General features: G+C 50.6%; 1 protein-coding gene and 1 pseudogene across 3 annotated transcripts in view; both read left to right on the top strand.

Moving 5' to 3' along the window:
• The window catches only part of ARHGEF11 (Rho guanine nucleotide exchange factor 11), an 84,200-nt gene that overhangs the window by 53,079 nt on the left and 7,969 nt on the right, over positions 1-23,152 (top strand). For all 3 annotated transcript variants that reach the window (XM_070396386.1, XM_070396385.1, XM_070396384.1), the window contains 21 exons: positions 2,602-2,676; positions 2,891-2,992; positions 4,091-4,189; positions 5,464-5,506; positions 6,575-6,671; positions 6,819-6,941; positions 10,046-10,069; positions 11,207-11,354; positions 11,858-11,957; positions 12,638-12,667; positions 16,111-16,237; positions 18,573-18,752; positions 18,835-18,882; positions 19,098-19,285; positions 19,577-19,723; positions 19,961-20,040; positions 20,181-20,306; positions 20,854-20,971; positions 21,870-22,048; positions 22,652-22,727; positions 22,985-23,152. In XM_070396386.1, the coding sequence (XP_070252487.1) occupies positions 2,602-2,676; positions 2,891-2,992; positions 4,091-4,189; positions 5,464-5,506; positions 6,575-6,671; positions 6,819-6,941; positions 10,046-10,069; positions 11,207-11,354; positions 11,858-11,957; positions 12,638-12,667; positions 16,111-16,237; positions 18,573-18,752; positions 18,835-18,882; positions 19,098-19,285; positions 19,577-19,723; positions 19,961-20,040; positions 20,181-20,306; positions 20,854-20,971; positions 21,870-22,048; positions 22,652-22,727; positions 22,985-23,152 (2,278 nt within the window). The remainder of the gene's footprint in view (positions 1-2,601; positions 2,677-2,890; positions 2,993-4,090; positions 4,190-5,463; positions 5,507-6,574; positions 6,672-6,818; positions 6,942-10,045; positions 10,070-11,206; positions 11,355-11,857; positions 11,958-12,637; positions 12,668-16,110; positions 16,238-18,572; positions 18,753-18,834; positions 18,883-19,097; positions 19,286-19,576; positions 19,724-19,960; positions 20,041-20,180; positions 20,307-20,853; positions 20,972-21,869; positions 22,049-22,651; positions 22,728-22,984) is intronic.
• LOC138995735 (large ribosomal subunit protein eL42-like) lies at positions 7,387-8,586 on the top strand (annotated as a pseudogene).

Raw genomic sequence — 23,152 nt, 5'->3', positions numbered from 1 at the left:
AAGTGAAGTGATGTCTAAGGAGAGGACAGGTGATCTGTCAATGTCTGTATAAAACAGGAAATAGGTTTGTTTAGTGTTTCTCCAGAATAGTAATAGCACATTTCTCTTTCTTTAGCAAAGTCCTTTTTGTAAACATGATCTTATTAATTGCCACCTTAATATGGAGAACAAATAAAAACTCAGATACCCTGGGACCTTTCCCGATTAACCTCTCCTCACCGTCAGGGGCACTTCCCTGGAACCTGAGCTCCTGCAAAGCCTGACCTAAAGCCACGGCTTTGAAGGGGAGAGCTGGGTTCCAGGGAGATTTCAGGAAGACAGGTTTCTGCTCAGTGCAAAAGGCTTTCCAGGAATCGGCTGTATGACAATGGGATGGGTGGACTTGAGAGCCAGGGAATTGCTTGTTGTTCAGGCAGAAGGTAGGTCACTGCCTGTTAGAGACACCGGAAAGAGAACTCCGAGTTTTGTAAAACAGTGTCTCTTAAAATTCATCTGCTACCACCATAATTTTTTCCATAGTCTCAAGCCAGTTGTATAATGTTACATAATATTTTTCCTTAAGCTAACTCACTTGTTTACACTTCAGTTTATTTTAAAGCAGTTCTGCCATTCCCTTACATTAAAGCCAGTATCACACACTATTTAATGCCTTAGTTATACCCGTAGGATAGAGTTTGGTTACTTCTAGCTCATGGAGGGAGAATGGTGGGAAAATGGGCCTACCTTGTATTAAAATGCCTAGTACACCAGCTGCTGTGCTAGATCCTTTAGGAAAAAATACCTCATTTAATTTTCCCCATCAGGAAAGGAAATAGGCATCAATATCTCCATTTGTAAGTGAGACACGTGAGGCAAATAAAGGCTAAGGGACTGTTCAAGGACTCAGCTTGGTAATGGCAAGAACTTAGTTCTCCTGAGCCCCAGCCCAGGCTGCTCCTCTCCTGGCCACTCTCTGAGTGCCCCTCCCCACTCCCTTGGTAGCACTGCAGGACCAAGTTAGGGTCCGAGGGAGGTCGGGTTCACATGCGGTTCTGAGGGAGGGTTTCTGGTAGGTGGCTAATAGGAGCAGTAATCAGTCTTGGAGTCCATTTTTTCTTCCTCTGAACCTGTTCATCTTCTGAAAACTATTTAAATTGCTATTTTTGAGTGATAAGAGCAAATATAGTATAGTTTCAATTTCTTAATAATCTATGTTAGTAAGAGTCTGGAGAAACCTGTACTATCCATGAAACTGTCAGCAGGTCATGGGATCAAAGGGAACTTTCTGTTACATAATCCTGAAATGTTTGGTTATTTTATAATAAGCATATTCTGCTTCTGTAATCAGAAAAACTATATATTTGTAAAGATGTAAAGAAAAAAATCCTCCCCCAAACAAGCAAAAACCTGGTGCTTTCAGGTTCTGAGAGCCAAGTAGAGGCATCTCGCACCTCTCCCCACCTTCCCCCCAACCCCCGCTCCCCGATCCTTTGAGATATACAAATATAGCACATCAGGCTTGACTCTGCAGCTTTGCACTTCCATTCAGTCTCTCTGGGCCTCACTTTCTCATTTTTAAATGAGTTGCTAGACTCTAAGCTCTGAGGTGTCTTCCAGGTCTCTCACATTCGTGACTCAGTGATTCTGGGCTCAGGAGAACAAAGATGAATGAAGAGTAACAGGGAGGGACTGTCAGGAAAGCCCCCCTAGACAGTGATTAGGAAGTATCTGAGGCCTGGAAAGAGGTGGGCCTGAGTAATCTAGGTGGGCTCCTGAAGCTGAGCCCTTGTTGGGGAGTTGCTAGAAATGAGATAGATTAAATTGAGAGAAAAATGTAATTGCTAGAAAAGCTTTGAACGTGCAAGGAACCTGTAGGAGAAAGCCTTGTTCATTGCAGCATCTGAACAGTGTATGCAATTTGAAATCTCGTCATACCTAATATTGATGGCATACCAGTTAGAGAGGTGATTAAAATTGGCATAAGAGGGAGAGAAAGAAAAGCCAATCGAAGAATTTGGGATTCTAGACAGGTAATGGACGTCTGCCATAGATCTTGAACAGGCAAAGGAAATGGTGTTGGAGAAACTGGGCTCCATCCCCTTTTGCTCAAGGAGGTAGGCGTGGACTGCTAGGCCCTCCTGACAGGTCAAGCTGCAGGCGCTGTCAGTAACTCCCCAGTAGACACAGTAACTGTCAGGTAGCAGTGTGGCAGCTGCTGGACTTGCAGGGGGTGTTCAGTGTGGGGGTGGCTGTTTAGGAGAACATCAAAGCCCACACCCAACAGGAGCTAGGTTCTTATTTTGTTGGCGGACACTCCCTCTCCAGTTCTTTCGCAAACAGGAAGAGAGCACTTTCTCTCACTTCCATCTTCATCTGTCCTGTGACCAGGCTCCTCTGAGTCGGCTCTGCCCCGCCCCCCTCCCCAGATGCACTTGACTTCCTGCAAGTGGAAATCATGTTTTCTATCTTCTGAGATTTGGGGAAGGTAGTGAGATGGAAGCGTTTGCCAGACACATGTGGCTTTCCCTGTCAGCCCTGTGCTCTCACTAAACAGGCTCCATCAAGGGATTGGATCCCCTGTCCTCTAACCTCTCATCTCTACGACTCGGCTCTCTCCCCCAGGGTGCAGATCAAAGCCCAAAGCCTTTAATTATTGGCCCAGAAGAAGATTATGACCCGGGTTATTTCAACAACGAGGTAACGGTTTCCTGGTTTTCTCCTTTCATCATTCTTTGTCATACCGGCTGCTCTCGACTGGGGGCAGTTTGATTATACCATCTGGGAGGGAATGTGGAGGAGGGAGCCACCACTTAGAAACCCTGGGAGGCCGAGAACATGGGCACTGAGCTGGCACAGGCCCTGCTCTGCACCCTGCCACGGTGCCCCCAGCCAGTCTCCTTCTGCCTTCCAGAGCGACATCATATTCCAGGATCTTGAGAAACTTAAGTCACGGCCAGCTCACCTGGGGGTTTTTCTCCGTTACATCTTCTCTCAGGCAGACCCCAGCCCACTGGTAAGTCAGGAGGGTCCGTCTTGACTGGGTGCCTGCTTGTGCTTCACCAGCAGAGCTGGTGTCTCAACAACATTCCTGAATGAAGGTGACCTCTGGCCCTGCTCCATGGCACCATTAGGCATCTCAGGACGTGGATAAAATAAGAAAGGAGGTGAAACTTAAGTGGAGGGAGGCTTCACTGCTAAGCACATCAACAGCATAGGGAGGAGCAGCAAGAGCAGGCCAGGACCACTCGTTCTTGGTCAGCTTGGAAGGGATGGTCTTCTAGAGGTTTTTGAACGAAAGTGGAAACAGACTGACAGGGGAGTTAAGAGTGGCCCTTGGAAATATACGGTGTTACTATAAGATAGCCTAGCAGAGGGACAGGGCAATAGAGGGCCCTGGACCTGCAGGTGACAAGAAGGACTAGGAGGTGACAGGCCAGAGTGCCCTGGGATAGTGCTCAGAGCCAGCAGCCTTGCCAGCTGCTCTCATTCTGCTCAGCTGCTTAAGAAGGAAGCGGGATGAAGGAGAGCGTGGTGTCTGCTCTGCAGAATGACCTTCCTGCCCAAGGCAAGGGCAGTGGTTTTCCTTTCTGGGGCCACCACTCTCAGAAGCCAGAGTCAATATCCAGTCCTCAACAGATGTCATTGAGTGCCTGTGTAAGTCCCCAGGGCTGGTGTCTCAACAGCATTCCTGAATGAAGATGGAGCACATCCGTCACAGCGAGAAAGCAGGGCCCTTAGGAAACCATCCGTCAGCAAATGCAAGAACGAAGCATCCGGTGTAGGCAGGGTGCAGAGTCGAGGCAGTTGTGTTGACTATGGTGCGTGCAAAGGCAGAGGGGGTTACCTTAGGCTCCTGCAACGCCCTAAGCTGGGGTTCCTCAACCTCCGCACTGCCTGACGTTCTGAGCTGTAGAATTGTCGGCTGTGGGGGCTATCGTGTGAATTACAGGATATTTAGCCACTTCACTGGAATCTACCAGCAAGTCAGCAGTAGCACCTCTCAGGTGTCTCCAGGCATTGCTAATGGCCTCCTGGGGGCAGAGTCCCTCCTGGTTGAGGACTAACCCATCTTTTTGTTTTTTTCTCTAACCCATCTTTTCCTCTCCTCTAGCTTTTTTACTTGTGTGCAGAAGTTTATCAGCAGACAAACTCCAAGGATTCCCGAAGCTTGGGAAAAGACATCTGGAATATTTTCCTAGAGAAAAATGCGGTATGACAGTCATGGGTTGGATTACAATTTTATTACACTCTTTGGACCACTCAGAGACAGAGGAAAAACAGCAAAATATTCAGGCCAAATGCAAACAGGTTCTTTTTTTTCTTAAATATATTTTATTGATTTTTACAGAAAGGAAGGGAGAGGGATAGAGAGCTAGAAACATCAATGAGAGAGAAACATCGATCAGCTGCCTCCTACACACTCCCCACTGGGGATGTGCTCGCAACCAAGGTACATGCCCTTGACTGGAATCGAACCTGTGATCCTTCAGTCTGCTGGCTGACGCTCTATCCACTGAGCCAAACCGGTCCAGGCTGCAAACAGTTTCTTAAAGAGAAGTGTGGGCTGAGAAGTTGAGACTCCTGGATTCTCTTCTAGCTCTGCCCTCTCAGGGCTGCTCTGCTCTGGAAATCTCTTTAGTTCTGCATGCACCACAGTGGAATACACATTCGCTCCTGGAATAGTACCCCCAGCCCTTCCTGCCTCGCTCATCCCTCTATTAAGAAATAGGCCCAGAGACATCAGATGAGCCAGCCTGACTTGCTCTGACTGCCCTCAGGCAGAGTCCAGAGGGAGGACAGCCCAGAGCACAGGGGACAGGTGAGCACCGCATCTGGGCTTCGTTCCCAACGATGCTGCAGGGACCCGGCTGGCGGCAGCTCCCATCTTAGACCTTCTGATCTGATTAAGCCAATTCCAACGTGACTTTCTTCGTCTGGCTGCTAGGACTAATGAGTGAAGAAATGAACTGTTTTTCCTCAAGATTTTCATTTTTGCCCCTTAGATGGATCTTGAATAAGGAGACTAGAGCTGCAGGTTGGTCCCTGTTGGTTGTTGTGGAACCACCCCAGCTGTCAGGTACTCAGAGCAAAAGCCAGAACATGCTCAGAGGACAACTGGGTAACATAAGACCGATTTCCCTGGGAGCGCAGGGAGGGCAGTCCATCCAACAGCCTAATAAAGGGCCTCCCTGGCTGCTGTGTTAGCACCAGTCACTTTTTTGGAACATCCACCCCATGCTCTGTGATGTCCTTGAAATAGAGTGAGGAAACTGCATGTCCCACCCTCAGTATAGAACCGGCCTACTCTGTATTCTCAGATTCCATTTCTCCAAAAGCCCTAGCCTGGAATTCAAGTGTACAGGTTGGGGGGTGGTGAGAGGAGTGCCGGATAGATGTAGGGAAAGGGAGAGAAGGCGGTGCTGTCTCCCACGTCCCCTGGGGGGTGTGACCTCACCACTTCTGCCCCCCTCTTCTGTTTTTTAGCCACTAAGAGTGAAGGTCCCAGAGGCGTTACAGGCTGAAATCGGTAAGTTGGCTCATTGGTCAGTTAGTGCCCGTCTTGTCCTGGGTGCTCGGGAGGCTGCAGAGCAGAGGGGCCCAGTCCCTGCCCCGAGCAGCTGCCCTCGGATCGGGGGAATGACAGTTCCTGCAGCACTGCTCACACCAGTGGGACAGGCCCTGCCCCGGAGCTCGCTGCCTGGTGGAGCTCATCACAGGAAGACACAACTTGCTTAGGAGACCTGGGCTCATTTCTGCCAACCTTCCATGTGACCTTTCTGGGCCTCAGTTGGGTCAGCTGTACAAAGAGAGAACTGGATGCAGTGCAGGATTCCTAAGCCTGCTCGGTCATCAGAATCGCTTGGGGAACTCTTTAAAAGCACAGAAACCAGGGCCTCACTCCACCCCACCCACAGAGCTGGGATCTCAGGGTGTTTTTGTACGTTCCTCAACTAGTGCTGACCGCAGCTGGCTTGGAGCGAACTAGGTGAGCACTTGGCTCCCTTCCTGTCTCCAGTCACCAGCCTGAGGGGTGGATCCCAGCCAGTTTTCCAGAAGATAGAATTCGAAATTGCCTTTGGAGAGAGGGTGACAGGAAGGAAAGCTCATGGGCACAGGCAAGAGGGTGAGCAGAGATTGCTTAAAAGCAGAGAGGGAGCCACCACTGCCAGGAACTTGGCCGTGGCTGCGTGAAGCTAGATGCCAGGGCAGGAGAGACCGTGTGCCGTGTCTGGGGGGAATGGGTTTCATATGAAGTGCTGTGAGCTGGCCCTAGGGCCTAGGAGGAGTGTGAGCCTCTCAAACGCATGCCCCTGGTGTCTAGACGCAGCCCAAGAGCAGAGCTTTACTATTTCTCCACTTAATAGAGCGCAGAACACCCAAAAAATGGTCTCGTCCTTGCCTTGGGTCATGTACATCGGGATTTTAGTCCTGAACTCGGGAATGCCTGCTAGGTCCAGGCCCCGCTTCCTTTGGCTAACAGGAGGGCAGAAAGCTAGCCTCCCGCCTGGGCCTCCCTCCCTTTGACACGCTCCACTAATGTAATCTCCTCCTCCCCAACGTCCTCCCCCATTTCTGTCTCTGGCTCCCACCACAGACTTGCGCTTGCGGAGTGGCGAGGACTTGCGCTGCGTTCTCTGTGAGGCTCAGGAGGCAGCCATGCCGGAGATCCAGGAGCAGATCCAGGACTACAGGTGGCCTGGCCTTCTCCTCCCTCTGCTCCTCACCCCTGTTCTTTCCCCTGTGATGTGTGTATCTGTGTGTGTGTGTGTGTGTGTGTGTCTGTCTGTCTCACATTTCTTGGTATCTGTCTGTCAAGCATTTGTGTCTCTCTGGCTCAGAACGAAGCGCACTCTGGGACTGGGCAGCCTGTACGGTGAAAATGACCTGCTGGACCTGGATGGGAACCCTCTCCGAGAGCGCCAAGTGGCTGAGAAGCAGCTGGCTGCCCTGGGAGATATTCTGTGAGTCTCCAGTTCCACTACTACCCCCTGAATAGGTTGACTTTTTTTATATATAATTTTATTGATTTCAGAGAGGAAGGCAGAAGGAGAGAGAGAGAGAAACATCAGTGATGATAGAGAATCATTGATCGGCTGCCTTCCGCATGCCCCCTACTGGGGATCAAGCCCCCACACTGGGCATGTGCCCTGACCTGGAATCGAACCTGAGCCCTTCAGTCTGCAGGCCGACGCTCTATCCACTGAGCCAAACCAGGCAGGGCTAGGTTGACATTTTGGTTCACTTCTTGTCTGATTCTCCTTCCGCTGAAAGACGGGGCTGCACTTCACAGGCTGAGGGCTGATGGTCTTTCAAGGGAGTTGCAGAATCCAGGGCTCTGGCAGTCATGGGGTGGTTCTGACAAACCACGGGCTCTAGGAGTGCTCTGAGCTTGCTTTCTTTCCCTCTTTCTTTCTTTTTTTAATTGATTTTAGAGATAGAGGAAGTGAGAGGGTGGAAGAGAGAAACATATCTATTGATTGTCTCCTGCACGCCCCCTACTGGGGATTGAGCCCCCAACCTAGGCATGTGCCCTGACTAGGAATCGAACCAGCAACCTTTTGGTGCACTGGACACACCCAGCCGAGCTACACCAGCTGGGCAGTGAGCTTTCTGCTTCCCCTTCCCAGCCCTCTGCCTGACTGGTCTCCCTTCCTGTCCCTAAGATCGTATCTGACTGAGCCTGAGAGGCACACTGAGTCTCCAATGGATCAGGTTACTTGAGGAGATGGATAGAACTGGCTTACAGCAGACTCGCCTAACTGACCGTATTAAAGAGCCTCTGGCAGAGCTGCTGTGCTTGCTCCTTTCCAGTCCCTTTCTCTAAAGTGTGCAGGCTCCTGGGGTGGCTTTGTGGGGACACTTCAGGCTTAGAGGTAGATTTCACCCCAGTGCTGCTGCTTAACTCAGTAGTCGTGTGACCTTGTTCAAGCCATTTCATCTCCTTTAGTCTCACTTATAAAATGGCAAAAGTCGGACTAGACAATCTCCATAGTCTCTACTAACACTGATTTTTCAGTTCAGCAACTATTTCTGGAGTCTTTACTGTGTGCCTAGCACTGTTCTATGCTCTGGGACACATTAGTAAACCAAACGACGCTTCTTGTGGCGCTGTTATAGTGGGAAGATAGAGCACATATAAAAAGTAAGTGAATTATATAGTAGTTTGGAAAATAGTAGGTGCTGGGAGGTGGCGGGGCATAGAGCAGGCTCCGGGGGGCAGGAGCTCCAGAGCTGGGGCGCGTCTTTAAGAAAGTGGGGAGTCCCTTTCCCTGCTGATAGCTCTCGCAGACATGGTGAACGTTCCTAAAACCCACCGAACTTTCCGTAAGAAGTGTGGCAAGCATCAACCCCACCAAGTAACACAGTACAAGAAGGGCAAGGCTTCTCTATGCACAGGGAAAGCGGCGTTATGGCAGGAAGCAAAGTGGCTATGGTGGGCAGACTAAGCCGATTTTCCAAAAAAAGGCTAAAACTACAAAGAAGATTGTGCTGAGGCTTGAATGCGTTGAGCCTAACTGCAGATCTAAGAGAATACTGGCCATTAAGAGATGTAAGCATTTTGAATTGGGAGAAGATAAGTGAAAGCATCAAGTGATTCAGTTCTGAGCTTCATATTTTGTTTGATTATATGACAAAATCATGGTATGTTCACTTCAAAAAAAAAAAAAAAAGTGGGGAGTTATCCTTGAAGACAATTGGGAAAGAGCGTGACAGGCAGAGACAGCAGCCAGGGCAAAGTAGGAATGTGCTTGACATATTTGAAGAATGGCCGACCAGTGTGGCCAGAGCAGATTCCGATGGTGCTAAAGTCCGAGAGGTCACGGGGGTCCGCCACCTCGCACCTGTGACTGGGAAGCATTGGAGCTGTGAGAGACTCGAGTGGGTGGAGGGAGGTGGCAGAGCAAGGAAGGGTCCAGACAGGGAAGTCGGTTCCCAAAGCCATGCAATGGGGGCGGCCATGGAAGCTGTGGAAAGACGTCATTCTCAGTCTGTTCTGACAGTGGAGCAAACAGGATTTCTTTTAAAAAGTCAAGGAAGACTCCATGGTTTTCTAACCTAAGCTACTAAAAGGACGAAGGAAGGAGCCATCGCTCAGATAGGGACGACTGTGTGGAGCAGTTTTGTCATAGAGTCTATGACATAGACTGTTGGGGGCGCAGATGGACAGGAGATGTTTTTTAGGCATCAAACTGGAGATTTGAGTGGCAGCTGCACATATGAAGCTGGTGTTTGATAAGAGGTCTGGGCTGGATGGAGTTGAGACTAGATGAGATCAGACAGGGAAGGCATATTCTCGAAAACAGCCCTCTGACCTTCAGCCAGGCCCTGAATCCTCCTGGCCTTAGCTTCCCTCACAGTCAGATGGCAGTAATCGCCCAACCAGTCCAGGGATGGAGGCAAAACCTGGCTGAGCCCATTCTGAGATTGGAGCACCACGAAATTATTTGGGATTATTACAGACAGCATAAGTACCCCACTTCTAATGGTTTCCATCTAAAGCAATGGAGCTTCATTCTCATCACATAGACCTACTCATGGGTTATTTTGAGAATTAGATGAGTCAGTACTTGTCAGTAGGTTAGGATAGTGCTGGGCCCATAGTTAACACTCAAATGGAAGTTTCGGTTACTATTTATTCACCTCTTTTAAATAGGTTTCTTTGAGTCAAGTCCTAAGGTATTATCTTGCTCTCTCACTGTCTTTCCTCTGACCTCTTTGTCAGCCCAACCCCTCCTTTAGTTCTAGGTGGACACAATCGGAAGCGCCTCTTCCTCCATAATAACTTCAGAGGTGAAATGGGTACCAGGCAGGAGGCTGGATTTGCACATTCCCCCCCCCGTTAGCTAGAAGGACATCATTGTTAAAACTGTGGATGGAGTCCCTCAGGAGAATGAGGACCCTCCTCTCCTGAGCCCACACTGGCTCTAGAGCTGAGACCCAGAGTCACACCCGACCTTTTCACCATCCTCCTCCCTCCTCCCCACACTCCCTTCCTCCCAGTCTGCACCGGCGGAGGAGCCACTGCCCTTGCCGTCTGAGTCATCTGTTCTTTCTTTTGTTCCAGATTCAAATACGAGGAAGACAGGAGGTGAGTGAGTCTGGTGTAGTTTCAAGGTGGGGAGGCATGGGGTTGAGCTGCTGTGCTTTTCCGTCTCTGCCAATCACAGGAGAGTCCCCAGCGTTCTAGGGTCACCGCCTGTCCCAGGAGTCTGTCACCACCACGCAGCCAGCTCATGAGTCCAGGCCCCTAATACTCAGGGTCGCTGCCTGGGGTGGGTGTCTGCCTCTCATTGTGAAGACGCTGAACTGCCATCGCTCACAGTATTCCCATACCTTGCATCCCTTCACCCAAATTAGCCCTGGCCTCCCTCCCACTTTTTTCTCCTAACCTACCTAGAGAAGTAAGGGTGATAGGACGGCCTGTGAAAGCAGCGCCTACAGAAGGGAGCTGAGCTACAGCATGCTTTCTCTCTTGGCACATACTATGATTATTTTTTGCAGTCTGGATACAGATCTTTGTTTCTCAGCAGCCAGTGTTAAAATGAGCCTGCATGCTCTGAGCATGCACACTTCATAAGGGAGAAGGGATGGGGTTAGAAGTCTGTTTAAGAGGAAGGAAGACCAGGGCAGCAGCATTTGCTGCACTGAACCCACAAAGTGGATAATCTACCAAATTGAGAGCCAAATCCATTTTTAAACACAGAGCTCTGGACAGTTTTATCTGTGGCAACTGAAAGCTACTTGACAGCTCCTTTCCGTCTTTTCTCTTTGTACTTGGCTGAGGGAGGGTGGTGAGGACAGTCTGCCTTAGAAGAGGCCGGTTGGCGTTTCTCCCCCTCCCTGTGCCACTCCTCCCCCAAGTAAGTGCCTGAGGACATGAACTGGGGCCTCCCCTGGCCCCCCAGGCCTTCCCACAGCTGGTTTGCTTCCATTGTAGGGAACCGGCATGTCCTTCCACTGACCACTATCCCTGTGTTAGGAAGAATTCTGCTCAGGAAAAGTACAATTTCTCCTGGGAGTCATGGCAGCTAAGACTTCTAGCCAGCTTCTGCCTGCTGCCCTGTTTGAATATTCCAGGCCTCCCTCTGACTGCCCTGGCCCCTACCTACCGCTTTACCACCCTACTGGGTGGTGGTGAGGAACCAAAGCAGCATTCTTACCCTTCCCTGTGCTGGAAGAGACATGACTGAGCTCTCTGAGACAGCACCCCGCTCCTGTCTTTCAGCGCCCCCATGGACTTCGCCCTCAACACCTACATGAGCCATGCTGGGATCCGGCTTCGAGAGGCACGGTCTTCCAGCATGGCTGAGAAGGCCCCGTTGTCTGCTCCTGACAAGGACAAGTGGCTACCCTTCTTCCCGAAGACCAAGAAGGTAACAGCTCCCCTAGAAAGTGTCTTCTCTTGACACAGTTCTCTGCACTGAGGCAGATTGGAAAGCCCTTTTGGAGGATCTAGCTCAGTGGTTGGCAAACTGCGGCTTGCGAGCGACATGCGGCTCTTTGGCCCCTTGAGTGTGGCTCTTCCACAAAATACCGACTTCTGCGCATGGGCCACGAAGTTTCAATCACATTGTACATGCGCGCCTGCACGTGGTATTTTGTGGAAGAGCCACACTCAAGAGGCCAAAGAGCCGCATGTGGCTCGCGAGCCGCAGTTTGCCGACCACTGATCTAGCTCATCCCACCACCTGTGACCGTGGTGAAAATCCTCACACTAGAGCAGCTCTCTCCCTTCCTCCAAACCTCGTTAGGGAACAAGCATGACCCTGCTCTTCAGTTTCTTATTTAGGGCCAGTCTTTGGAGCAGCAGCAGAGTGATTAGTGGCCAAATCTGGGTATTGGGATCTTCTCCAAACCCCCATGTCTCTTTTCTCAGCAGAGCAGCAATCCCAAGAAAGAAAAGGATGCGTTGGAAGACAAGAAGCGAAACCCCATCCTCAAATACATCGGGAAGCCCAAAAGCTCGTCCCAGAGTAGTGAGTATTTGGGGAGCAGCAGCCTTGAGGGGGACCTCAGCCCCTTCATAGACCAGTATGATGGCAGGTCTTCCAGGGTTTCTGAGAGCCACAGGCCAAACTCTGAGATGCAGCTTCCTCTTGGTGCTACTGCGTTCTCACCTGGCCACACACGGCAGGCTCTCTGAGGAGCAGGTAACTGCGCCAGAGCCACTCGTAGCTGCTGGACAGCCCTACGGGGGAATAGTCCCCCTGGCAGTGTTGCTCTGTTCACACCGAGTGCCGCCTTCACCTTCATCTGTCCTCCTGAGGGCCTGTGTGTTGGGAGCAATTATGGGCCCTTGATGGGGAATTGAGTTACTATTAAGCAGAACTAGTTGGAAAGAGGGCAAGTTTGGGGTCCAGAGGTTCCCCTAATGCCATCAGTAACCCAACTCAATTGGTCCTGTCGTTGATTTGTCTGGAAATTGCTGCTGGCCCTCGCAGTATTTCCTAAGACCACCAATGCTAGTCCTGGAAATCTGTGAAGGGCCATGGGGTGGGACTGCTACCTTTGCTGAAATTGCTGCTGGGAGGGGGCGGGGCGGGGGGACTCCTAGATCAGCCCTGATTTTTGCCACAACTTCCATTTTCCAGCTTGATGTAATTTTTATTTTAATTTGACTTTTTATGGTTTACTTTTGTTTTTGTTTGTTTTTTAGCATTTCATATTCCCTTGTCCCCTGTGGAAGGTAAAAGGACCATTTTCTTTGCATTTTTCTTTGCATTAGCATTGAGTTTCCATTTCCCAAGTCCCCTCTTTCCTTCCCTTTTCTTTCTTCATCCTCTCCTCCTGTCCTGCCCCTCTGCCCGCCCTTTCCTTACTCCACATCTCTTCTACGTTCCTCCTTGTTGCTAAAGCTGCTCTGTGACACAAGACGTTGCCCAGGCGGCTCCCACCTCACGCCTGTCTGTTGCAGGGTTGAGAGGGGCCAGGACACTCCTCCTCACAACTGCCCCACAGTCTGAGGCCTTCCTCTTTCACTCTGTCACCTTTCCATGGATGAGGTGCCAACCACCCAGGATTTTACAGAAATGAGGGAAACCCTTGCACCTTGAAATGTCCTGCACAAGTTCCTTAGATTTTTTTTTTTTTACTCTTAATTTTGTCAGCACTGTATAACTACAACAGTTAAAAAAGAATGACCCTGCCATAGCTGGTTTGGCTCAGTGGATAGAGCATCGGCCTGTGGACTGAAGGGTCCCAGGTTCGATTCCGGTCAAGGGCACATGCCTGGGTTGCGGTCTCGATTCCCAGTAGGGGACGTGCAGGAGGCAGCCGTTCGGTGATTCTCTTTCATCATTGCTGTTTCTATCTCTCTCTCCCTCTTTCTCTCTGAAATCAATAAAAAATGTATATCTTAAAAAGAAAAGAATGACCCTAATATGTAGAGTACCTATTATCCATCTTCTACAACATGTGTATTAAAACATATATACATAATACACATTAACCCAAAGAAGCTAGAACTTAGAATTAGACAAGTTCATTTCCCATCAGTGAGGGAATATTTAAGTGATTAATATTTATAGGTTCTATAATAAATGTATGGAGGAAGATAGCAGTGGGATGCAATCAAGAAATTCTGTTGCTAGAATTCATTCTATGTAAAAGTGGCAATTAAAAATAATGATCTACAAACTATAAAAATTTTTAAATTGAATGCCTAGATTCATTATGCTGTTTTAAACAACAAAAATAATTATTGAAAAAGTGATTATAAAACAATATAAAAAAACAAAAGAATGGCCTTGAAACCCAGGCCCTTAGGTTTAACACATACTTCATCCCATCTGCCCTGCCCAAGGAAGGCGTGAGGAAGCCTCAGGCTTATAGAGACTGAGCAGCCTTGCCCAAGCCACGTGCTTTGTGTCCACCTGAGAGGGGACGGGAACGCCCAGGGTGGAGTTGCTGATCTGGGGCAGGATCAGGATGCTGGGTGTTCACCATCTCTTTGAGTCAGATCTTTCCATTATGATATTATGATTTGGTTTGTGTTCTCAAATTCTCAGGACACCGGACATACCTATATTCATATCTAAAGACCACATACCCACCAAAGCTAGAAAAATCTCAACATTGAGTTTTGCCATTTAGAATGATCAACTCTTGCCCGTTTATTAGTGAGAATATCTGATTGTTAGTAACACAGTATACTTTATTTAGTTTTATTGTCATTCAGATAATGGAGAAGGAGAACAAAGGCTACTAGTGAAACCTTGCTTTTTTATTTATATTTTTATTGATTTCTGAGAGGAAGGGAGAGGGATAGAGAGATAAAACATCAATGATGAGAGAGAATCATTGATCGACTGCCTCCTGCACGCCCTACACGGGATCAAGACCACAACTCGGGCATGTGGTCTGACCAGGAATAGAACTGTGGCCTCCTGGTTCATAGGTTGATGCTCAACAAATGAGCCACAGCCAGCTGGGCAAACTTTGCTCTTTTTAAAAATGTGCTACTTCCCACCAGCTTTCCCCTGTACTCTGGATTTTTCAGTTATACACGACCTCAGGGCCACACCTATTTCTTGTCACAGCTGGGACATAACTATATCCCAAGGACAGAAGGCATTTTCCAAGTGGCCCATGGGAGAGGGAACAGTGGACTCAGCCGGGCTCCATCCTCACCCAGCCAGGGCAGCTCGGGCTGTGGCTGCACTGCCGACCTGGCTCCTGCCGTGGCCCCAGGCCCAGATGCACATTCAGTCTGGGACAGGCAGGTCTGGCCCTAAGCTCAGAAATGGGACTGATGGTAATACCCCTACTCCTGTCATACACACAGCCACCTATCGGACAGTTTTAGAAAAATATTACCCTAGTTACCTGCCTAAAGGATATGAAGTTGTGCGCTTTGAGGAGATCAACTAAATGTTTTTTATCTGTTTCCTGTGGCTTGGAAATTTTCTTATGAAACTGGAATTTCGATACATAGGGAGATTTGTAAGTTTGTACATGTAGATATCAGAATCTGAAGCTTGGGCGGGACACCAGTCAGTTGGTTAAGATCAGGGCCTGTCCCCTGGGGTATCTGGCCCCCCCCACCCACCCAGTCCCACTTATCCTTCCGTTGGTCTCAGGCAGAGCAGCATTTCTGGCCCAACTCCAGTTCTGATATCACTGAACTTGGAGCTGAGCTGGTTGACTTTAAAGATGAGAGCCACTCAGTGGATAGAGCGTCGGCTTGCGGACTGAAAGGTCCCAGGTTCGATTCCGGTCAAGGGCATGTACCTGGGTTGCGGGCACATCCCCAGTAGGAGATGTGCAGGAGGCAGCTGATCGATGTTTCTCTCTCATCGATGTTTCTAACTCTCTATCTCTCTCCCTTCCTCTCTGTAAAAAATCAATAAAATATATTTAAAAAAAAAAAAAAAAAAAAAAGATGAGAGCCACTGAGCCCTGGGCCAGAAATGTCTTCTCCGGGTCTCTGCATGGTACCATACGTGCCTTTTTACTCTCTTATGTGCCCTGTCTGCTTCTTTGAACAAGAATAGCTGTCTTTTGTCTTAGCTTTGAAAAGGGGCTGGAATGTGAATGCCAGAAATGACATCTCTCCTTCGTTCCTCCTAAGACTCCCCCTCACTGGAAATAAAGGGTTTGATTCTATAATGACGGAGACCAGGAATGGGGGGCGTGGAGAGCAGAAAGAACAGGAAGGAAAAGTCAAAGAAGAACAGAAATCATGAACTCTAAAAGTAATATAAATTTGAGAAGTGCTTGATATAATTTTGTACCATGGCCAGATGACATGTAGATATGTTTCTTGGTCCTCCTAGGTATTTTTTAAACCTATTTGTGGATCTTGAGAAAAACCTAGTCTTGTTTTCAAGCAGAAGAATCATTGTGATAAAGAATGTGAGAGTCAAAAGAAATATCCATAGAATATGTACTTCTAAACCCTCTCATTTTGCAGATAAGAAAGAGCAAACCCAGAAAGGTAGAGGGACTGCCCAGGCCCCCTTGTGTCCGCAGAAGAGCCAGGACTAGACTGTGCCTCCTGCTCTCAGCCCCACACTGTCCTCATCCATGCTTGCTCACTGCTCTGTCTTTTGGGTTAGAGGGGAGCGAGAGTCCTGAAACATCATCCTTATACAGAAAGCAGAGTGCCCTCCATTATCTTTCTGCTTCTAGTTAAACCAGGCAACGTGAGGAACATCATTCAGCACTTTGAGAACAACCAGCAGTATGATGCCCCAGAGCCTGGGATGCAGCGACTCTCGACAGGAAGCTTTCCCGAGGACCTGCTGGAGAGCGACAGGTAGCAGAGGCTGGATGGGAGCTGCCCAAGGAGGGGCACATGGGCAGGGTTCGGAGGTAGCTTAATTCCAGCTGCTTTAGCCCCTGCACTAGACTGTGAGACTCTCCCTCCCTCAACCTTCCCATCTGTGTATCTTCAGAGGAAGACGTCATAGGTGTTGGCACTCAGGCCAGCAGAAGAGAGAGCAGGGTCCCAACCTTCCAGCCCAGGAACCACAGGCCTTTAAAATTTCCTTTGGATTCAACCCTGACTTCTGAGCAGCCTTCATCCCAAGAATGAACTAGATTATATTATGAAGCAGCTAATCAGGAAACCCTAAATGACAAGGCTAGAGGGAACTGTGAAGGGGAAGGAGGGACTTGTTCTTGACTGTGGCATGGCTCTACAGTCAGTGCCTAAATGAAATTTGCCTGTAGTTGGAAATGTCCTTGCAGATTTCTTAAGTCACCCTTGAGGTATAGTAGTGTGGTCTTATGTATACAAGAATAATGAATAATGCTTGTGTGCACTCAAGTCTGAGCCACTGGACTGGACTAAATAAAGCAGGCACAAAGGCAACCCAATAAGTAGCAACCTTCATAGACGAACCATTTACCTCTGAAATACATAATGATCAAACCATATGTGAGACATTCCTTCTTGTGTGCAAAGTTACTCCTTTTTTGTTAAGTTTAATACATGTTAAATGCTTTTGCCAAATGAGAATTAACAAAGATTTAGGGAAGATAAAAGTTAGATTTGTACTGGGATGAGGTTGAGTTCTCATATTACTGAGTAAATTAAATATACAAATTATGTAATTGCTGGGGTAGGCATAGTCATATAGATGATCAAATACACAATTGTAAGATATATCAATATTTTGATAGAATATTTGAGGCCAATTGCAAATTTGTATTCTTGAAGTTGCTGGGTATATTTGCCCTAAGATGTTCACTAGGTTCCTAAACTTACAGAAGCCTTTGCATTTGGTGACTAAGCTCACTGGCAACCTGAGAAATAGTGTCAGCACAGTGGGTCAGAGGTTGTCATCGATACTTAGACGGTCGGAGAAGCCCCCGATTCTAGAAGGCGGTTCCAGAGGTGGGTTATGTGCCTCACTTCTTGGTGGGAGTGCTATTCACTTATGGGCACTGAAGGAAGTTGCTTAGTTCTGCAGCCCCAGTAACCTCACTGAAGTTTGTCATGCTCAAGTGACCCATTGGGGGGCACTGTGAAAGTGTTTTGAGTTAGTCTGGGTTGGAATTGTTCTAATAGATTTCAGGGGTGAGTTCAGTAGGGGACCAGTGAGCAGTGTGGTTTCTAACCCTGCGGACAAACCCTCAAGATGCCGAGGGTGGGGGTCCCATGTAGATCCTCTGGCAGAATGGAGACACTTGATGAATGGAGACGAAGCCATTAGGCTCCCTCTGTGTAGCAGCGTGAGGTGCTCTTCAGAGCTCTCCAAACTCTTCAGGCCTCCTGTGGTCCTGGATGCATGGCAGGATGTGGGATTAGTAATGTCAACAAAGAAGCAGACCAGCAGGGTAGTGGGGGGAGGCGACATCCTGGGAAGCAAGGGTCCAGAGACGCTCAGTGGCCAAGCCTGGCAGGCCGGGAAGCAGGTTCCTGACCGTCAGTAAGCAGCTCCCGTAAGTGAGCTTCCCAGCTGTTCTGCTTCCAAGAAAGGAAACGGAAGCTTGGGAAGGACCCTATGAAGTGAAGAATGGAAGAAATCTGCATTGAATGGAGGGCAGTGCTCTATCAGCAGATAGAATGTCTGGCAGGCAGGCAGTGTAGAACATGCTAGAATGAGTGTGTGAAGACATTTCCTCGTAGACAATCTTGTGAAAGGAAGGGTCCGGCTCAAGCGGAGTCCATAGTGGGAGCTGACTGTTCCATAGCAGAGGGAAGATGCCCGGCCACAGGACAGCAGGGGGGTGGCACTGGCCATGGGGCAGCGGAGGGTGGCCAGGGTGGGGCCTGGTAGTTTAATTGGTGTCCATGGCTTTCCTGATGGGACCTGGTTTTCTTGGCATGAGGACACACTGCAAGTCTGATGTTGTTAGTTCCAGATTTCACTTTCCTGTTAGGATAGCTTTCTGATCCGTCCTGAGCAAGAGGAGAGGCTCTGTCCTTCCCCGGCCAGGAGGGGAGAACTTTGTAGAGCAGCAGAAGCATTTATCGTGGGAAAGCGTCTTTCATCTAGGAATGTTAGTGTTCGGGTGCATCGTGGTGTTTGGGCCTTTTGTGGGGATGGGGTGGAGAATCTGCACCCTGAGGCATCTTTGAGATGGGGCAGCAGATGAAGCTGGCCAGGACATTAGATCCCAAGGTCTCTTGCCCTTTTCCCCAGCTCGCGCTCAGAGATTCGCTTGGGCCGCTCTGAGAGCCTGAAGGGCCGGGAGGAGCTGAAGCGCTCTCGCAAGACGGAGAATGTGCCCCGCTCTCGCAGTGACGTTGACATGGATGCCGCTGCGGAGGCTGCTCGCCTCCACCAGTCAGCCTCGTCATCTGCCTCCAGCCTCTCCACCAGGTGGGCAGGGCCCCGTGGCTCAGCCCACTGCTAGCGCAGGGGCAGGAGCCACGGGTTCTGAGTGTTAACATTCTCTCCACAGGTCTCTTGAAAACCCTACTCCTCCCTTCACCCCCAAAATGGGTCGCAGGTGAGTGAGGGGCGCAGTAGCACTTCTCTTAGGTGTCTGAGTTTCAGCATGTTCCGCTGTTCCTCTCCCCGCCGAGTGGCTGGTTAGGTGTGCATCTCCATGGCCTGCTGCTTTCCAGTGGGCACCGGGCAAGCCAATTGGGCAGGAGGGGGAGGGACAAACCCCAAGTGTGAGTTTTTCCTCCAAGTAAAGCTACGCTGCTCATTTTCTCCCAGGAGCATTGAGTCCCCCAGCCTGGGGTTCTGCACAGATGTCCTCCTCCCCCACCTCCTAGAGGATGACCTGGGCCAGCTGTCCGACCTGGAGCTAGAGCCAGACACCCAAAACTGGCAGCACACAGTGGGCAAGGATGTGGTGGCGGGGCTAACCCAGAGGGAGATTGACCGACAGGAGGTCATCAACGGTGAGAATGTGCTCCTCTTCACCCCGTCCCTGCTCATCCTGTTTCCACTCTTACTCGTGTGGGAATCGGTGGTGGGGAGTCAAGAGGGTGGGGCCCTGGGGACAGGTCCAGGTCCTTGTTGATTTTAAGGAACAACTCAGTTCTGACCCTTGGGTGAGAGAAAGTCCATGTACAATTTGAAAACAGTACTCAGTTCCCCCCAAAATAAAGTGGTTTGGATGGTAGTGACTAGATACTTGTTGACACGTTTCTCCCCGTCTTTCTACTCCTCCTGTCACAACCGCCGCTCAGAGTTGTTTGTGACGGAGGCTTCCCATCTACGCACACTCCGGGTCCTGGACCTGATCTTCTACCAGCGAATGAAGAAGGAGAACCTCATGCCCCGGGAGGAGCTGGCCCGGCTCTTCCCCAACCTCCCTGAACTCATAGAGATCCACAGTGAGGAGCTGCCCCCCCCCCCCCCCATACCCTTCTCGCTAGCCTCAGGCTTCTGTTCCACTTTTACCCACATGCTGGGACCTCTCTGGGTAGCAAGTCCTGGCAGTCCTCTTGTACAACCTGAAGCCAGCATTCCAGTTCCCCCCTGAGCATCCTGGTTTCCAGACCTTTCCCCACAGCACTGCTGTCACACCCTGCAGCCAACCAGGCCTTGCTGTTTCTTCTCCCCTTGCCCAGATTCCTGGTGTGAAGCCATGAAGAAGCTCCGGGAGGAGGGCCCCATCATCAAAGAAATCAGTGACCTCATGCTGGCTCGGGTATAGCTGCAAACTTCTCCTGCTTGGAGGAGAGGGGGGTCCTTACCAAGGCTGGAGGCTGTGGCAGAGGAGGAGCTGGGGAGGGACCAGTCCCAGGTAGGGATGTGATGATGCCTGCCCGTGTCCACTCTGCCTCTCAGTTTGATGGTCCTGCCCGAGAGGAACTCCAGCAAGTGGCCGCCCAGTTCTGCTCGTACCAGTCCATTGCCCTGGAGCTGATCAAGACCAAGCAGCGGAAGGAGAGCCGATTCCAGCTCTTCATGCAGGTGCGTTCTTGGCCCTCCTCCTGCCTTTTCTCGTCGCCACTAAAAGTTAGCCAGGTCAGTCGTATCTCAGTAAAGACGGGCAGGGCCAGATCTCTTGAACTTGCTCCTGGGCCCCAGCCCCAAGCACCCCTGGCCCTTCTCTCTACCAGGGAGGATAATGCGAACTCCCTGCACCCATCTGCACCCTCCCTCACGCCACCTCTCCCAAAACACTGACATACATCTCCTCTCAAGACAGAGGCTGCTGTTTGCTGGACAGAACACTGGATAAGCAGTCATTAGGTCCGGCTCACTCGTTTACTGTCTATAAAGGAGTGACACATGCTCTGCATGGCTCCTTCGACCGTATCCCTCCCATAGGCTTCCGTCTCCCTGCCCCCACATGCCTTTCCTTAAATATTCAAGGAGAAAGCTGCCATCACTGTTCTGAGTTACCCTCTGGAGTTGGCACCTATTTGGCATTTTCACACCCACCCAGGTCCTGAGCCCATAAACCAGCTCCTAACCCTGGGTTGACATCTTCCTGTCTGTGCTTCCTTTCGTCTAGGAGGCTGAGAGCCACCCTCAGTGCCGGCGGCTACAGCTGCGGGACCTCATCATCTCTGAGATGCAGCGGCTGACCAAGTACCCGCTGCTGCTGGAGAGCATCATCAAGCACACGGAGGGTAGGGCCAGGCGAGGGGCTAGCGTCGGGGGCAGCAACCCTCATTTCAGACCCCAGTCCTAGCACTGACTTGGTGACCTTAGAAAGTCACTGGACCTCTCTGGTCTTCATCCTCGCCTTGTCATGCGCAGTCTCAAAGAAGATAACGATTGTCACTGTACTTTGGGAAAGTAAGGTGCACAGCAGTGGCAGGGGGTGAGGGCTACCTCTAGTCCGTGTGGGGCCTTTGGACAGCTCAGAGGACAGCATCTGAGTGGACACAGGCTGGTCCATGGAGGGCACCTTGGCTCCACTGACGGTCATGGTTCCACACCAGGGGCCATGGCTGGATTTTAGTCCCCATCCTCCCCCTACCACACACACACACGCGCGTGCGTGCGCGCACGCACATACACACACACATACACACACACACACACACACACGCACTGGATGCCTCTGCAATGCACAAAAGACACAACCGTGTATGGTAACTAGCGGAGTAGGGACCATGCTGAATAAGGGGGTCTAACCCGTTTTTCACTGTTCCTGGGATCCTGAGCATCTTTCACCTCTCAAATTTGGGATATTGGAGTCAGGGTGTACAGTGTGAGGAACCTCAGTGCAGCTTAACAGGTAACCCAGAGGCCCAGTCTCTGTTCCTGCCCCCGCATCTGCAGAGCTGGTTGTGGGCGAGGCAAGAATTCCCAAGAGCTATCAGTGTCTTCAGAGCGATGATCTGAAATCCGATGGCCCTCAGTAAAGATAACGTTACACTTGAGGTCCTCAGATGAGGCAAGGGTGGCGAATCTGTACCCGTACCTGCGTGTCGGCGGGGTGTGAGTAGCCAGGTGGTGTCGGACTCCAGGCTTCTCGGGCAGGAGCGAGCTCCTAACTGTCTCCTCTATGCTGATTGGTAGGTGGCACCTCTGAGCATGAGAAGCTCTGCCGGGCCCGGGATCAGTGCCGGGAAATTCTTAAGTACGTGAATGAAGCGGTGAAGCAGACAGAGAACCGGCACCGTTTAGAGGGCTATCAGAAACGCCTGGACACCACCTCCCTGGAGAGAGCCAGCAACCCCTTGGCAGCAGAATTCAAGGTAGGAGGCAGGGGACAGCATGGTCACCCCCGCGTACGCACACGCACGCACGCACGCACATGTGCACGCACACACTTCTGGGGCACCCTGGAGAGAACTCTGGTCAGTGCCTAGAGAGTGGGAGGCAGGAGACTTTGGCCTGTCTGGTAGGATAGCATGGTGGGGCCCTGGAACACACACTGTCCATCCCTAGACAGACATGGGCAGACAGCTCCACCAATAAAGACTAGATGTTAGACTCGGTCGGGAAGAGCAGCGGGTGGGAGTTCCAACGTGAGGTGAGGTAAAGATCCTTTGGGAGGGGATAAAGCTGAAGGGATGGGTCAGTGAAGCAGTGATCTTCTTAGGAAGGTGGATGGCATGTGGAATGGGGTGGACGAGAGACCTAAGCCAGAGCTGTCGGCATATCCCCCAGTCCAGCACAAGGCCCGTGACTTCGTGGCGGCCTGTTCACTTGTCTGTGTCCCTCGCAAGAGGGTAAGGGCAAGGACTATTTCTTGTCACCGCTGATCCCGAGCACCCAGCATGGTGTCTGGCACACAGTAGGTTCTCAAATACTTGTTGAATGGATGAGTGAATGAACAAATGGTTTCTCCTTAACAGAGCCTGGATCTTACAACCAGGAAGATGATCCATGAGGGGCCCCTGACATGGAGGATCAGCAAGGATAAGACCCTGGGTATGGGGGGTGCTGGGGCCAGAGGAAGGCTGTGGGGGGCTGGGCTGCCCCAGCACCTCCCTCCCTGGAGCATGACTCCTGGAGCCTGTGCTCTAAAGGGAGCTGGGATGCAGCTCAACTAGGAGAGTTCAGACTCCTTATGCACAGCCTGGGGGGGTACCAAGAAGAAAGGGCCAGGCGTCCCAGAGCCCCTGGCGCCCTGTGTGTGGATGGTGGGGCGGGGAACTAGAAATGCCTCACGAGCACCACCCCCCCAGACCTCCACGTGCTGCTGCTGGAGGACCTCCTCGTGCTGCTGCTGAAACAGGATGAGAAGCTGCTGCTTAAGTGCCACAGCAAGACAGCCGTGGGCTCCTCCGACAGCAAGCAGACCTTCAGCCCCGTGCTCAAGCTCAACGCCGTTCTCGTCCGCTCCGTGGCCACAG

The sequence above is a fragment of the Myotis yumanensis genome, unplaced genomic scaffold (assembly GCF_028538775.1).
Source record: "Myotis yumanensis isolate MYYU_CA2020_CCGP unplaced genomic scaffold, mMyoYum1.0.hap1 SCAF_17, whole genome shotgun sequence".
In the NCBI taxonomy this organism is placed as follows: Eukaryota; Metazoa; Chordata; class Mammalia; order Chiroptera; family Vespertilionidae; genus Myotis; species Myotis yumanensis.
This window is presented reverse-complemented; position numbering and strand designations above follow the sequence as displayed.